The sequence below is a fragment of the Botryllus schlosseri genome, chromosome 6 (assembly GCF_051294905.1).
Source record: "Botryllus schlosseri isolate E-star chromosome 6, Bs_hap1, whole genome shotgun sequence".
Classification (NCBI taxonomy): domain Eukaryota; kingdom Metazoa; phylum Chordata; class Ascidiacea; order Stolidobranchia; family Styelidae; genus Botryllus; species Botryllus schlosseri.
This window is the reverse complement of record NC_137241.1, coordinates 15409602-15424063: the sequence shown is the minus strand read 5'-3', so window position 1 is coordinate 15424063 and position 14462 is coordinate 15409602. Positions and strand designations below refer to the sequence as shown.

At 38.8% G+C, this 14462-nt stretch overlaps 2 protein-coding genes across 2 annotated transcripts in view; one reads left to right on the top strand and one right to left on the bottom strand.

Annotated features, from left to right (window-relative positions):
• The window catches only part of LOC145441134 (sprouty-related, EVH1 domain-containing protein 2-like), a 98780-nt gene that overhangs the window by 67437 nt on the left and 16881 nt on the right, over positions 1 to 14462 (top strand). The window lies entirely within an intron of this gene.
• LOC145441144 (pumilio homolog 3-like) lies at positions 1564 to 10601 on the bottom strand. The gene is made up of 14 exons (XM_080318945.1): positions 10454 to 10601; positions 9003 to 9094; positions 8845 to 8915; positions 8510 to 8657; positions 8276 to 8445; positions 8032 to 8206; positions 7362 to 7547; positions 7196 to 7303; positions 3253 to 3378; positions 3046 to 3188; positions 2753 to 2981; positions 2614 to 2689; positions 1773 to 1863; positions 1564 to 1707 (listed from the first exon to the last, which is right to left on the bottom strand). The coding sequence occupies exons 1-14, from the start codon at positions 10476 to 10478 to the stop codon at positions 1578 to 1580; spliced, it is 1770 nt and encodes a 589-aa protein (XP_080175071.1). The 5' UTR covers positions 10479 to 10601; the 3' UTR covers positions 1564 to 1577.

Below are 14462 nucleotides of genomic sequence, written 5' to 3'. Positions count from 1 at the left end.
CTGGTGGGAAGTGACACAACAGTTCGATCATAGACATTTTTGGTCCATTTTTCCATAAAACTCTGAACTCAGTGTGCACTTTTTGCCTTCTCGAGTTAGAGAGAGTGAAAACATAACGCCGTAGTGGGGTGGGTACAATGTATGGCCTATGAGCAATGAGCATGCTCGACGCATTTGCTGTCTTGAGGGAATATTCAATAAAATTATTTCCTGCAAACAGTATTTTCTCAACATTTCTTACAAATGTGCTGGATAATATAAGAATTTTTCATTCTACTCAGAATTGATTCGTGGGCCGGATGCGGCCCGCGGGCCGTATGTTTGACACCCCTGGTGTAAACACATTGCACGATTAGTAAACGTAAATAAAAAATATGGTGGATCGTAAAAATGCCATATTGTGTAGCTTTATTTCCGTCAATTAAAGGCCTTTCCACACTTGCTTTTATACTTCAACAGGTATGTTCTCCAGACAAAAGAACTGAAACTAATTAGAACTCAAAGTTATGATACTGGGAATTGAAAGAGAAATATAAGTAGCCTACTACTTCTAAAAGCGTAAAATGTATTTCATGTCTTTGTCTGGGCGAGGTAGGGCAACAGTGTTAGTGTAACGACAAGAGGTGATCAAGTAGGGCTTTTTTGAATCTATTATAAGGCAATTCACGGATATGTGGGGGTAATGCATTCCAGATGATAGGTCCCGAGTAGTCGATAGATCTCTTAGTTAGGTTGCTATTGGGTGGGGGTTAGGTTGCTATTGGGTGGGGGTAAGTAGATATTTCCTTTAGATGAGGATCTCGTGTAATGGGAGTGGACATTTTTAGCAGGGATGAAAAAGTCATCAAACACAGGAGGCAAACTATTGGAAAAATATTTGTGAATGACTTTTGATACTTCGAAGCGATATAGTTTGTCAACTTGCAAAATTCGGTGCTTACGGTAGTAAGGCGATACTTTGGTGCGTAAAGGTACAGATGGGATCAGCCGTATTGCACGGTTCGAATTCTGCACAAAAATGTTGTGCATGCACTTCCCCATACTACGATTCCATATTGCAGGTGAGAGTGGAAAAGAGAAAAATATATGGTTCGTAGTATTGATCTGAGAACCAAAGATTGCAGACGGGTCATTATTCCCACACACCGAGCAATATTGGAACGCTACTATCGCACTGATTCCGAAAATATACATTAAAATTTGATCAGGGCAATGGAACCTCCTCGAAATAGCCTTCAAAGTCTGAAAATCGGCATTGTTCTGAACAATCGCAATCACGCAAGCGTCATTGTGCTGCGTAAAAACCGTTTTCTGCTACACCGCGTACCACCCGAATGACTTGTTTTGCTCAAACGTACCGTTCGTTAGTCACGAGTTATTGTTGTAAGTACTAATCCGCAACATCAAGGGCTATATGCGAATGCAGAAGCCCATCTATTCGGGGTATGACAAAACTCACACCACTTTTCGCGTGTCACCTAAAAGTTCTGACGTACCACTACACACAGTTTGAGAACCACTAAGGCGTTCTTCAGATTCTCAACGGAAAAGAGAAAACTCGTCTCATGATCAGAACTTTATTTTTCAAGGTTTTCAAGAAGGTGCTGAGTAGATTTGACGTTTCGATTCTTCTTCACTATCTTCAGATTTTTTTTCAACAATGTCCTTGCTGCTTCAGACGCCGATGAGTCTGGTGATTTCAGCAAGCTGCAAACATACATTTGCATCACTCCATGAAGCAAACGATTAAAATTCCCCTACAAATAAAATACCTCAACAGTATTTGACTTCCCCTGTTGCAAGACGACCATGAGCACAGCGACGATGCCTCCACACATTCCAATACCAGCGATGCAAAGTGAGCTGAAGTATATATTGCGTTTGTTAGTGCGTGGAAAATAGTACAAGAACAGAATTTTTGTATCATTGTACTGAATCATGATTGACGACCATTGCACAGCTTAGGCGTAGCACAGAAAACATACTGCATCGTAACTAGGGCTGGGCAAAATCGAGTACCCGAGTGATTCGATTCTGAATCACGTAATATGCTTCGAGTCGAGTATCACTCATTATGACGTCACAACAACATTTACTATGTCAAATTTCTAATACGTACCTTTTATGCCACCACGAAGAGGATATAATGCCTGTTATCCATCACAATAAAGATACTCTGGTATTTTTTCGACCGTACCGATTTCATTGCACTTCTTGACAATGTTGTGGGATGATCATGACTTCGGAAATGTGTTATTTCCAGTAAAATTGGTAGCTTCGTACTTTGTCCCGTATGCCGCGACACGGCCAATCAAGGATTCAAAGCTTCCTCAGTGGAAAATAGTATCAAAACTATAATCCTCGTTAGTAAATTAACTATCAGTTGCGATGAGCGTATAATTTCAGTACTCGAAAAAATCGTCTTTTACTACTCGACTCGAATCATAAAAATCAATACTCGATTCAGATTCGAGTACTCGAATCATTGTGCCCAGCCCTAATCGTAACTAAAATGGTGTTTCATAGGTATCTGAACCAGACTAAAGCGATCAGGGAATGCCTATTGCAGCCAGAAGATATACAAAGCACCGCATCACTATTATCAATACTCACGTTTGTCTTGCTCTAGCGGTAGAGAGATCACATGTTTTATCAACAAATGCCCGGCCGGATCCTCCACAACGTGCATCTGAAAAGCAATTTTAACAGATCACATATACGGCCACGAATTTTCGCTCGAGACGCAACAAACCTCCCCAGATGCAGACTCTTTTCCCGCTTGGAATGGCATTGATAACATTTCACAAAGATCTTTCATCAGATCCAAGACGCTCGTTTCGGAGAACTTGACGAGGATTTCAACAAAAGTGAACATCGACCTATCTCGTACCAGAGTGCTCAAATTTTCCCTGGCGTATAAAATCAACGCTGCCGTCGCGGCATCCGACAACTCTTTGTGCCTTATCTCCAAAGGTTTTTTGCTACAAGAAAATATCCTGTTATTTTCACCATATTAGGCAGACACAAAAGCAAATCTAAATTTACCTGTGTTTATTATTGTCGCCTTTGCTCAGAAATGCGATAGTTTCCGGCAGAAAATGAGATTTATCACGCGGTTTCAGCAGATAAGTCAAAACCTTTCTGACATACTTGTTTGCAATTATTTCAGGAAGAGCTTTCAGAATGGGCTAAAAGTCATTGCAAATGATGAAATTACGGTGTTCTAATAGTATGCAGTGAAGTAGAAATTACCGCTACAAGAGCTTTACAAACAACGACGGTATCATCGACGCAGTCAAAAGCTGCCAGAAGCAGCAAGTGCCCATATTCCTCCTGGCAGAGCTTGGTTACGAATTCCTTCATAGTCTTGATAATAACCTGAAAAAAAAAAACACCCAGCGATCAGTTGACGAGCCATGCTGTTAAAAGATGAAATGGTCATGGATTTTAGTGGAGTCATTTCAACACAATGCACTACTCTATGGCTTTACATGTTGTCAACAACTTCCTCATACTTCCACCAGCTACAGCAGTAGTTCTCAACCTGGGGGGCGTGCACTACCCTTGGGGGAGGCGTGAAAGCATCTGAAGCGGGGCGCGAAGAAGTGGTCAACTGAAAAAAAATTTTGCGCTTTGCGCGATTTACCTCCAATTCACGCGTGTTTCTCTATATATAGACCGAATTTCATATTTTTCAATTCTCTCATCAAATGTCATAACCTTCCATGCCATCAAACAATCTGTTGGGGTTACTAGCATCCCGGTAGGATTTTGTGATATGACGATAAGGGGGCTCAAAATTTTTCACTATCATAAAGGGGGGCGTGTCTAAAAAAAGGTCGAGAATGATAACCACTGAGCTACAGGGTAAACTAGACCTGGGCAAAGTGCGGCCCGCGAAAGAATATTTGGAATTCAAAACATAAAACCCTACTTTTGAATGTTGTGTGAACTAAAATCATAGGCTGTATAACTGAACAGGAAATTGGTTTACTTTGAAGCCTGCACATTACTAATACGCCACATTTACGCTGCCAACGTACCTAGCATGCGCCAAAACATAATTCTATACCTGAAAGTGTCATTTACCTGATTTACACTCTACGTTGGGGTGAAAATCTGCGAAATACACTATTTTCTTTCTTACCCTGTAGGCAGAGGTGGTCAGTAACGAAGTACTTCTACTTTTTCGAAGTACTCAAGTAGTTTTCCTCTACTTCTGGTACTCACTCAAGTAGTTTTGATTTTCGCTACTTCTACTTCATAATATTTTGTGATCTACTTACTTACTTCTCGCTATTTTCAGTTTGTCAAGTAGAAGTAGTTTAATCTTCCAATCAAGAAGATAGCCTGAGAAATTTCGGGGCTGTTTTCACGGAGTATCGACATTCAATTTTCATAAAAGTTGAGTTGAGCCCAGAATTTTCGTCGCGCTTCGCGCGCAGTGAATACGGAGCAACCAGTATAATTTCACGAAAGTATCGGTGAATATGATTTAGGTAGTGGGTTGGCATGGTTCCGTTCACACCGCATTGTCGCCCTTCGCCATATCAAGTATTTCATCACAGTATATATGGCTTATCATAATGTTTGAAACTGATGTTTCGCAATCTAGCATTTACTTATCATATTGTAATCAAGCTGTCCATGGCGTGTCCTAATCTGGAAAAGTGGACTCTGACTTTTTTTAGTTTTAGAGCTGTTTTAGAATACCAACCTTCGTAACTTTCTGGACTAAAGACATTAAATACATGTTCCATTTTTAGATTTATATTTCACTTTCAATTCCCAGTACCATATATTTTGATTTCTAATTTAGGCCTATATCACTCCTTTTGTCTGGATAACGTACATGTTGAAGTATAAAAACAAATGTAGTAATGTCTTCAATTTTCAGAATTAAAGCTACACAATATAGCTTACGGTCCACCATATTTTTTATTAACGTTTACTAATCGCACAAAGCGTTTACACCGTATCCAACACAACATCTCCGTATTGCACTTCGACTAAACTACAGGCCTTATAATATGGGGGAGTGCGCAGTACCATGATATTTTCTAAAACGTGCTGTTTGAGTAAACAGAGAATTAGTATCGCATTTCCATATCAATACTATCATTTTCATCCCATGATGTGGACGAATGCTTACGTGCTATCGAAAATTGGAGACCTGCTGGTATGCATCAATATGAATCAAGCTAGGCACCTTTCGTACAGCTCAATTTGCACCTTTTTACAATCCATGTGAACGAATTAGGATCGTTTTCACAACTACTTACTTACTTGAGTACTTTTAAAGTCAGTTAATTCTACTTCTACTTCAAGTAGTTTTAGGTTGCTCATGGAAGAAGTACTTCTACTCGTACTTGAGTAGATTTTTTCGTCGCTACTTCTACTTGAGTAGCTTTCTTGACTACTTTGACCACCTCTGCCTGTAGGTATTTTACGCTTTTGCATTAAAAAAAAAATTGCATTCGCCAAGCTGTGTCTATCAATCCTAAAATTACCGATATAGAGTATGGAAGTGTATACTGTATATGTACACTTGTACAGTGTACACATGCTTTAAAATGGTTGTTATAAGTACCTGAGCATGAGCATGTTCATGCGGCTCTATACTTACTCTGAAGTTCGAAATGCGGCTGCGACATCATTAAAGGTTGGGGACCACTGGTTTAGAGCACTGAATATTTGTATACTGGAGTCAGAGTTAAACCCATCATTTTAGTTTGTGCCGAGCAGGTCGCCGAGATTAAGAATTTTAATTTAAGTCGGTCTTATGACAAAAACAATAAGACAGACACTCGGTCAAGGGAGGGCGAATTTCAGAAGAACTGCAAGCTTTGCTAAACATTAAGGCTATATCACCAAGCTGCACACTGCTCTGAAGGCAGCGACCATAGACAATGAGTTTCGTACAATCCCAAATACATTTTAGTGCAGGGGTTCTCAAACTAAGTGGGGAGGGAGGGCGTGAAAGCATCTGAAGGGGCGCGGTGAAGCACTGAAATACGAAAAAAAATTTGCGATTCGCGCGCTTCATCCCCAGGTCATGGTTATTGGATTGCTCTGTGTATTGTCCGACTTTGATATTTAAGAATTCTCTCAGCAACAGTCATAAACATTCCATGATATCAAACTGTCCAGTGAGATTGCTATCATTCTGATTTCTCTCTTTAATAACATTTTGTGATAGCAAGATAAGGGGGGCGTGTCTGAAAAAGTTTCAGAATCACTGTTTTAGTGTCTTAATAGAAGATATGTATCATGTTTAGCATTGTTTCAAATCATGACGGAAAATAGATAGTTTGTTCACCAACCGTCCCTTTCTCATCCTTAACATCAACAGATTCAACACATTCCCTGATCAGCATTTATTAACAATGTAATTTAGAAATAAAATTAAAATCCTGGAGAATATAATATAGCTAAAAAACTTCACTTCGCCCGCCGACGTATTTTCTACTTCTGATTTGGCCCGCGGAGAAAAATAATTGCCCACCCCTGGGGTACGCCATCCAAAAACACCTTGTCCAATTCACGAAAACTGTTATTACTATCAGAAGACAAGATTTCATTTATATATGCCACTTTTTACTGCCACATTATTACTCAGTCATGCATTGTTACTATGCATATTCTTTCATTATATTCCCAGATTACATTTTTATCTAAACCGTCATTATCTTACATTGCTCTTAGCATCCGTTATTTTGCTTCTTTTACATAATAAGACGATAAGGGCATAATAACCAACTACTTGTTCGGGGTCACACGCATTACTTGTATTTTCTACAGAGGAGAGGCATAAATGCCCTACCAACACCTTCACCACCCCTGATGTTGTGAGGCGTCATGGTAGATTTGCATTAGACCAAGTAATGCCTCAGCGATATCACTAATACCGTATAACCTAATCCCGTCTATCTATATTAAGAACGTTTCCAGATTTCAGCTTACATAATATATAAGCAAAATAAATATTCCATTAATTTATCGTCGGTATGGTGAAGTCCGTCTATGATGACCTATTGATGGAGATCTACTGATAATGCCCCAGGATTTCTTTTTAAAACCACCGTGAGCCATATGAATGGCTCACAAGAATCCCCCTGGATCCTTGGGGAGAGGCTCTGTACCAGGTTGCCATTTGGGATGGGTAAGGATGTCATGCATAAAAGTACATCCTCACCTTTCTATCTTTGGCAGTGCCGTGCCAGAGACAGTACATACCGACGTGGCTGCCGTCTCTGGTGTGTACCATATGGATCACGGATTCACGCAACAATTCAATCATTTCCTAAAAAACAAATTCGAACTTGATTCATCCACTTGAACCCGATAGACTCTTCCCTTACCGAACGAATTTCCTCCTCTTCATCGCAACAACTGAAAAATTCATTGAACACCCTATGCACGAGCGTATGAGAGATGACAGCCTTATCAATCAAGGGCAAAAGACTTCGCTTGAAATTTTTCAAAATGATGGGCCGTTTTTGTGGTTGCTCTTTCAGCACGTCTTCCAATGTTGATTTTTCGCTGGACTGAACAACAAGAAGCGATATGGGAAGCGGAAAACTCAGTTCAGAGAAACAAGTTGCTACAGGAGCAGACCATTGTGAGACGGAAAAATCTTCGTGTTCCCTTTTGCCATTATAAATTGATTTTGAACCAATTCATGAACTCTCTGAATTTGATCTCTTCCATCCCAACAGTACACTCACACATGCAAGCATTGAAACCAGCGTTATACACATTGCAATTCATAACATTGAACGCAAAATTCGGCATGGAGATAATTCAAAATAATTAACATGTCTAATAATCCAATATATTAGTCTGTTGTGTGAAACTGCTAAATCTGTATGGGGACAGGATTTAACTAGAAAGTTCAGCTCAATCTCCGACATAAGCATGTGCACAGTGGCAGTGCCCTGCACTCACTGAACTTCTGAGGACAAATTCAGACGGTTTCATTTGAAAAAATGTGCTGCAAGGTTAAAGGGATAGATAATATAACCAGCGTACCTTGGCAATGTTGAACGAATTTCCATACAACTGATGCACAAGAAAAGTTCTCTGTTCCTTGTTGGCATACATATTGTATGCATATTCGATGACACCAGAGGACGCCTTTTTCCGAATCAATTTTGGCACCACCCCAGCAAATTGTCTTATGATATGATCTCTTTGTGACTTGGACCTTGGAATAACATAAAAAGAGATCTATTCCATCATACTTTCTAACTAAAGAAGCCCTCGGTATTATTACCCATATCTCAATATTTTCAAGACAAGATTTTTCGAATACTGGTTCTTTGAAAGCTGCACGATATCCTCCTTGACATCGTTGAATATCGCTTCTCTCTGCGAGGCAGTACCTTCTTTCAAGCAACATTGCAACACCCGCGATGTGTCATGAGCATATGCAAACGACTTGAGCTAATAACACAAGGTAGAAAAGTTAAACCCAAGTGATTAGATATCACATATAGCTGGGTCGTGCCTTCTTATCCTGCTTTTTGATAATGGACAGAAGTTTCTCCACGAGCTTTTCCTTCTCCTCCTGTGGCATCTTGGTTTTATGAATTCGCAGCTTCTCCCACAATTTCAATGTCTCCTTGGACAATTCAAAGTTTGGTTTCTGCATTTTACTGAAACAGGGAAGGGATGAATTGAAAACTGTAGAGAATTTGAACAAAAGCAGAAAGTAGTGTTTGTCCACCACAATATAAATTAAATTTAATGGTCCTGGAATTCAAAATCACATGACTGGTAGTGAAAAAAAAACATTTCAAATTATTCATACCAAGTAAGTATGTACTGGTAGGTGTTAATTACCGAGATAGTTTCCGTTCTCTTCTTGTGACTGCAGTGTCTTTTGGCAGCTTTTTTCCTTTATTTTCATAATTCTACAAAAAGAAAACACATCATTTTACACGAGATGCGACATCATGTTTAAGATACACTTTGTGCAAGCCATAAAGCATATCACGCACCTTTGCCGATTTGCTTTTGTCATCTTCGGTGGTATCGTCGTCGGGCTTCAGAGCTTTCACCTTTTTGACACCATTTTGATCTTGCTGTTGCTCTGCATGAGGCATTGATTCAAAGGTATCATTAAAAACCTACCATACTTCCTATATCGTCGACAAGATAGCATAGAAACAGAGCATCGACCAGGGTTAGACCAAAGACATGCTTGTAAAGCTGGTATCTGGGGCTTACCTACACAATAAGCATATGGTTTCATAGCTCCATGGTCAAAGCACTGCAATGGTGTGCCAGACAAAAATTAAACTTCCTTTAAAACCAAGAGAACAAAAGACTTGACCAATGAGTGCCAAACAGACTACATCACGAGAGGACAATATACTGCTTGCTACCGCAACCAATGTTTGGATTTCTACGCTTGACATGCAGTTGTATATTTGAAGAACATATTGAGAAATTTCTTCAATGACGGATGACTAATTGAATTCAGTAGTATCTAATGGAATTGCATTGTGTTGACAAAATATACGCCTATCTACATTTTTGGACTTCATGTGATTAACGTCAAGTTCACATGTCTGACTTATTCCTTGTCATAGGAGGAAAAATATGTAACGATCATATTGACCCACAGGGATCTGGCCTGCGAATACTCTAACTTCAGTCAACTGTATTCCTACTGCATCGCAATGAGGACAATGTGACATGTTATACCATACAAGTGTCAACGTTATTTCACACCAACTTGATATTCATTATTATTCGATTCATGATTATATTATGTTGTAATAATCCGCTTGACATTCTGTCGAAGTACAGTAATGAAATAAATATATTCTTCTTCAAGAACATCAGTTGTACTTGTACTCTTGTACAGTACAGGCATATTTAAATATGCAATAGGTCTAACCCCAACTGGAATCTCGGCACGTTTTGCCTAATATAACAGGTGAGCAGCGATGATTCCCCAAGTTGGAGTAATTTAATAAAAAATAATAAAAAAATAAAACATAGTGTGAGCCGTGAGGAACCAGAATTTAGGTCTCTTATATATTCATTGCCGGTATATAGCCTATATGGTATTATGGACATCAAGTCTTGTTAAGTATTCACATGCTATATTACTGATGTCCCGGTTGATATACTCATTTCATTAATATCGTATATATTTGCATTTGAACTATCATCATCATGAATCATCTCTCTCCCTTCCACAGCACAGGGCACCAGAGTGGAGCCTCAAAATCGCCGATAACTTATGGCAAAATCGAGCGTTTTAGTGAAAAGGCGACATAGCAATTATATAGTAAAGAGTATAGAGAGAAGAGTGGAACTGGGAGAGCGTATTGTTTGATATAGTCAAACTTTACATTCGAGTCAATTTCGAAAACATTCTCACTTTTTAATAAGTAGACAGCAGTCTTAAACTCAACAGGTGAGCACAAAAATACATTACCTTCGTTTTTTCTTTTCAGTGACATGCTCCCAACCAGTTGAAACGCAATTCAGAAATCTCTTCCGATCACCAAATTAGTGAAGTATCAGAGCTTTCCGAGTTATAACACTCGCATGTGCGCACTGTCTTGGTAATGATTCCCCACGTACTGCAATGCATAAATTTGTCATTTAGAAAGTGGACATAAGGGAGATTAATGATACTTTTTACTCTTCTAAGGCTCTTGAAATTATCATACCACGTACAAAAAAAAACATCATGCCTCTATATGCGCGACAAAAATATAGTTTGTTCAACAACACAGCAGAATGAAGTAGAGAAAAAATACTATTTTTCCGGATTGAATTTGTCTGAGTAACCGTGGGAGCACTAACTTATTATAGCTCGGTGGGTGAACCCAGAACGACATTCACATTACGACAACAGCTAGTGGTTGCGTTATCGGCTCGAGTCTCCTAGCGTTTGAGCTTGCCGGTGCAATGGCATTATAAACATTATTTATGATGCCGTATATCGCATTCCCTGCACATTGATCCATGGATAACTTGCGGCTTCATCACGTACAGACGAATGAAGGCACAAAGTAGTGGTCCTTCAATCACTTAGCTTATACAACTCACCACACTTGTCGCTTAAGCCAGATAGGTGTCTGATTTCGAAGACCACTCACAGTCGTTTCGACACCTTCCTATCATTGTATGGCAGTCTTGTGGTGCATCAAAATGATGCAATTGTCAGTAATATACTGAATTTTAATTGAAAGGCATTGTCATATTACTTCGCGTGTTCGAACCGCACTGTTCTGTTTCTGCGTGAATTTTAGAGCACGCAGCATCTCCCGATGATTTGCAAGTATTTTACGTATTGTAACATCGAAACAGGGTGACCCACTCCTTTAAATTGCAGAAAGATTTTCTATACGATTCGCGAATGAATGAAATTACTTTCGAGTACCCAATATTCATTGCAATGATGTATAGATAATAGATAGTGTGTATTGTATAGTCTTGTGGACGGACGAACAAGTAATAGATCCGAGATGAAGGTACTGCGTCGTTTTCTGCCACGTTGGAATGATTATTGTTCTTTCATTAACATAACATAACATAACATTGTTCTTTCATTCGCTTACGAAGTGTAGAAAACATGCCAACAGTCTTAGTGTAAAAAACCGAAAGGATTCGAAATGGCTTCACCAGGTAAGACCTATATTTCAGCCCTTTCCGCGCACATTGATACTCAGAGATCTGAGGGGAATCCAATAACCGAAACAAAACTCTGATGATGTAGTCAAACCATATATGTACTACGTAGCAAAGCAAAATGGTGTACACCGAACACTCTGCATGAATTAGCAATTTCTGCACCTGATCGCACATGGCCGAAGACGAACGTGATTCCATCATTCCGCCATAATTCCGTCAACGATATGCCAAAAAGGACCAATGCAGTGCATCATTGTTATTTAGTTGCGTTTCACGAATAGACCAATCAGTTGAAAGAGTCGTCGTTACACTCGAATTGGCAGATTCGCCATTCATAAAATTTGTGCGACGGGTGACGACAGTGCAAGCTGCGTTCCGTCGAGTCGTTCGAGTGGGTTTAATGCTTCAACCGGATACTTCGTTTCCTATCGTTGTACGATGCGTGCCATGGGCAGAGTAAAGTGTATTGTCGCTGTCTTTGTGAGAGCTTCATAGCATGGTATTTTAGTAGCGGTCTATGAGAATATCCTCAATTCACGGGTGAATGTACTGAGAGAATATACGTAAGTTGAGTTCGGTAGACGTCTAGTCGGGTGCCGTTCGCTTGGTAAGTAGGTTTGAGTCTGTTGGCCTCGTATTTTTCGTTATAGGCAAGTGTGTTCGAGAGTATAATAGATTCATATTCAATAACTTCCATTATATTGCTACTATGCCTAATTTACTACAGTATTGTAATCCAGTTACTATGACGCTTATTTCGAGATTCATGGTATATTCGGATATTATTAAACTGTATTGGAAGGCAAGGATTTTATTTTCCATTACACCCGACTATCACTTACACTATTTCAAAACTGAAATGAAAGCTTTGTTATGATACAATATCTTGTTCTACTGGTCTTGTGTGATCTTGGTGCTGTGTTTATTAGATCCATATACATGCTTTTAGTGATCTCATTTACCAATTCAGTCACAGTAAATTATAGTTCTGCATGCTGTTTGGTGGATGACAGTTTAACATATACTTGGTTTAATTAAGAGTTATACATTAAAATGTAGTTACAAATAGTTTTCATGATTGAAATTATTTGAAATCTGCCTTGGCAGTGTGTTTTTGGCATAGTGTCATTATCGTGATTCTAGTTTACAATTTTTCTTTGAACATTTATGTGTTATCTTATTAGAAATGTAAAGATCACTGATAGTCTGTCAAGTTAAGTATGATATTCTACTGTTTATCTTCATCAGCCAAACTAGTCGGCTACAACTTCATTATATTTCTACAAAGGTTCTAAAAAAAATTTTCATCAACACTATCAGATTGACTTGTAAATGGTTAACGATTTGAAGGATTTGTTTGTTGGATATGAACTCGATTTGTATAAAATTTACAAAAGAAACGATAGCCTAGAAAGTAATATCATTCTATTCTTGCTGTCCATGTACAGTAAATTGTTATTTTGGCAACCAATTGATATTTTCCTTTCAAGATAGTGAATATCATTCCTATTGAATTAATAAATTTCCTAAAATAAGCAATCTTGTTATGTTATCAAATCTGTTTCTTTTCGATTTTGTGCTGATTAAATGCAATCACTTTTTCATTTGTTGTTCAATTCAATTAATAATGATATATTGATATGAAATTGCGTGTATGAAATGAATTTCTGCATTGAATGCAGTTTACTATTATGGTTGTAGTGACGATACCTCTCTAATCTGTAGCATGGGATCTGGTGCTTTATTGAAAATATCAGAACATAATCGTCAACAGGCATGGTTTGGGAACAGGATAAAGTTTAAAGTTCAGTTGTATATATATTTCCATTTTTCACGCCTTGAAAAATCTTGCTTTTCGAACAACCAAATTTGTACTCAAGTTATTGCTCATCTTTAAGGTCAGTTTTGCCTGAATTGATGTAGATTATTGTTAACAAATAGCCATACCAATTCTCTCAGGTATGTTTGCTGTTCAAATATGTTAGCAATTTTGCAATCGATCAATGTCTCATAATTCTCCCCCACAGGTCAATATGAAATACCACAATATCATTCCTATTGATGTTGCAGGTGTCTGTGACTCACCCAAAGGGACAGGAGGAGAGAGTATTTTAAACTAACAAGAGAATAGAAAGGTCCTTATACTGAAAGCAACCTAAATATATATCCTGCCTTCTAAAGAAAACCATATATTCTTGTTGATAATATTATGTGCATTAACCAAGCCAAACGATGTCAGTAATATGAAATGTAAAATTGCCGTCCTAGCAAATATATTTTAACCGCAAAAGTACTTTTTTTGAGAAGTTGGTCCTGATCAGGATTGTTAGCTACGTAGCTTTACGTAGCTGCTTAATGGCGCCCAAGCAGACTTCGTGGCTTCGGCGTGATCGTAATTCTCACGAGAGTTGTAAAAGACGGCTTCTAAATTCGATCACGGGTAAACCGGAAGGCTATTTCTGATAACGTATGCCAATAGGTGTATCGCGTGCCCATTTTTTCTCTCTTCCGCGCCGTCACATTCCGCTTGTATGTTCAAGACCGCTTCATCTCCACGCCGAATTAATTTGTTTGTGATTAATTGTTAGCGCTGCGCACCCGTTCCTGAAGAAAAGTTATCGTTCGCGAATGACTCAGTACGTAATATGACCTTGCTGTTTAGAAAATTAGAGGCGCACAGTGTGTCAAGTAACTGTAACGGCGCTTGGAGTCTTTGGGGAGACTGGCTCGTTTTCTTGTGTGTAGAGTGCTTGGTTCGCCGTGTTTTAGATCGCACCATCCTATCCGCTTATTCACTCGAAAAG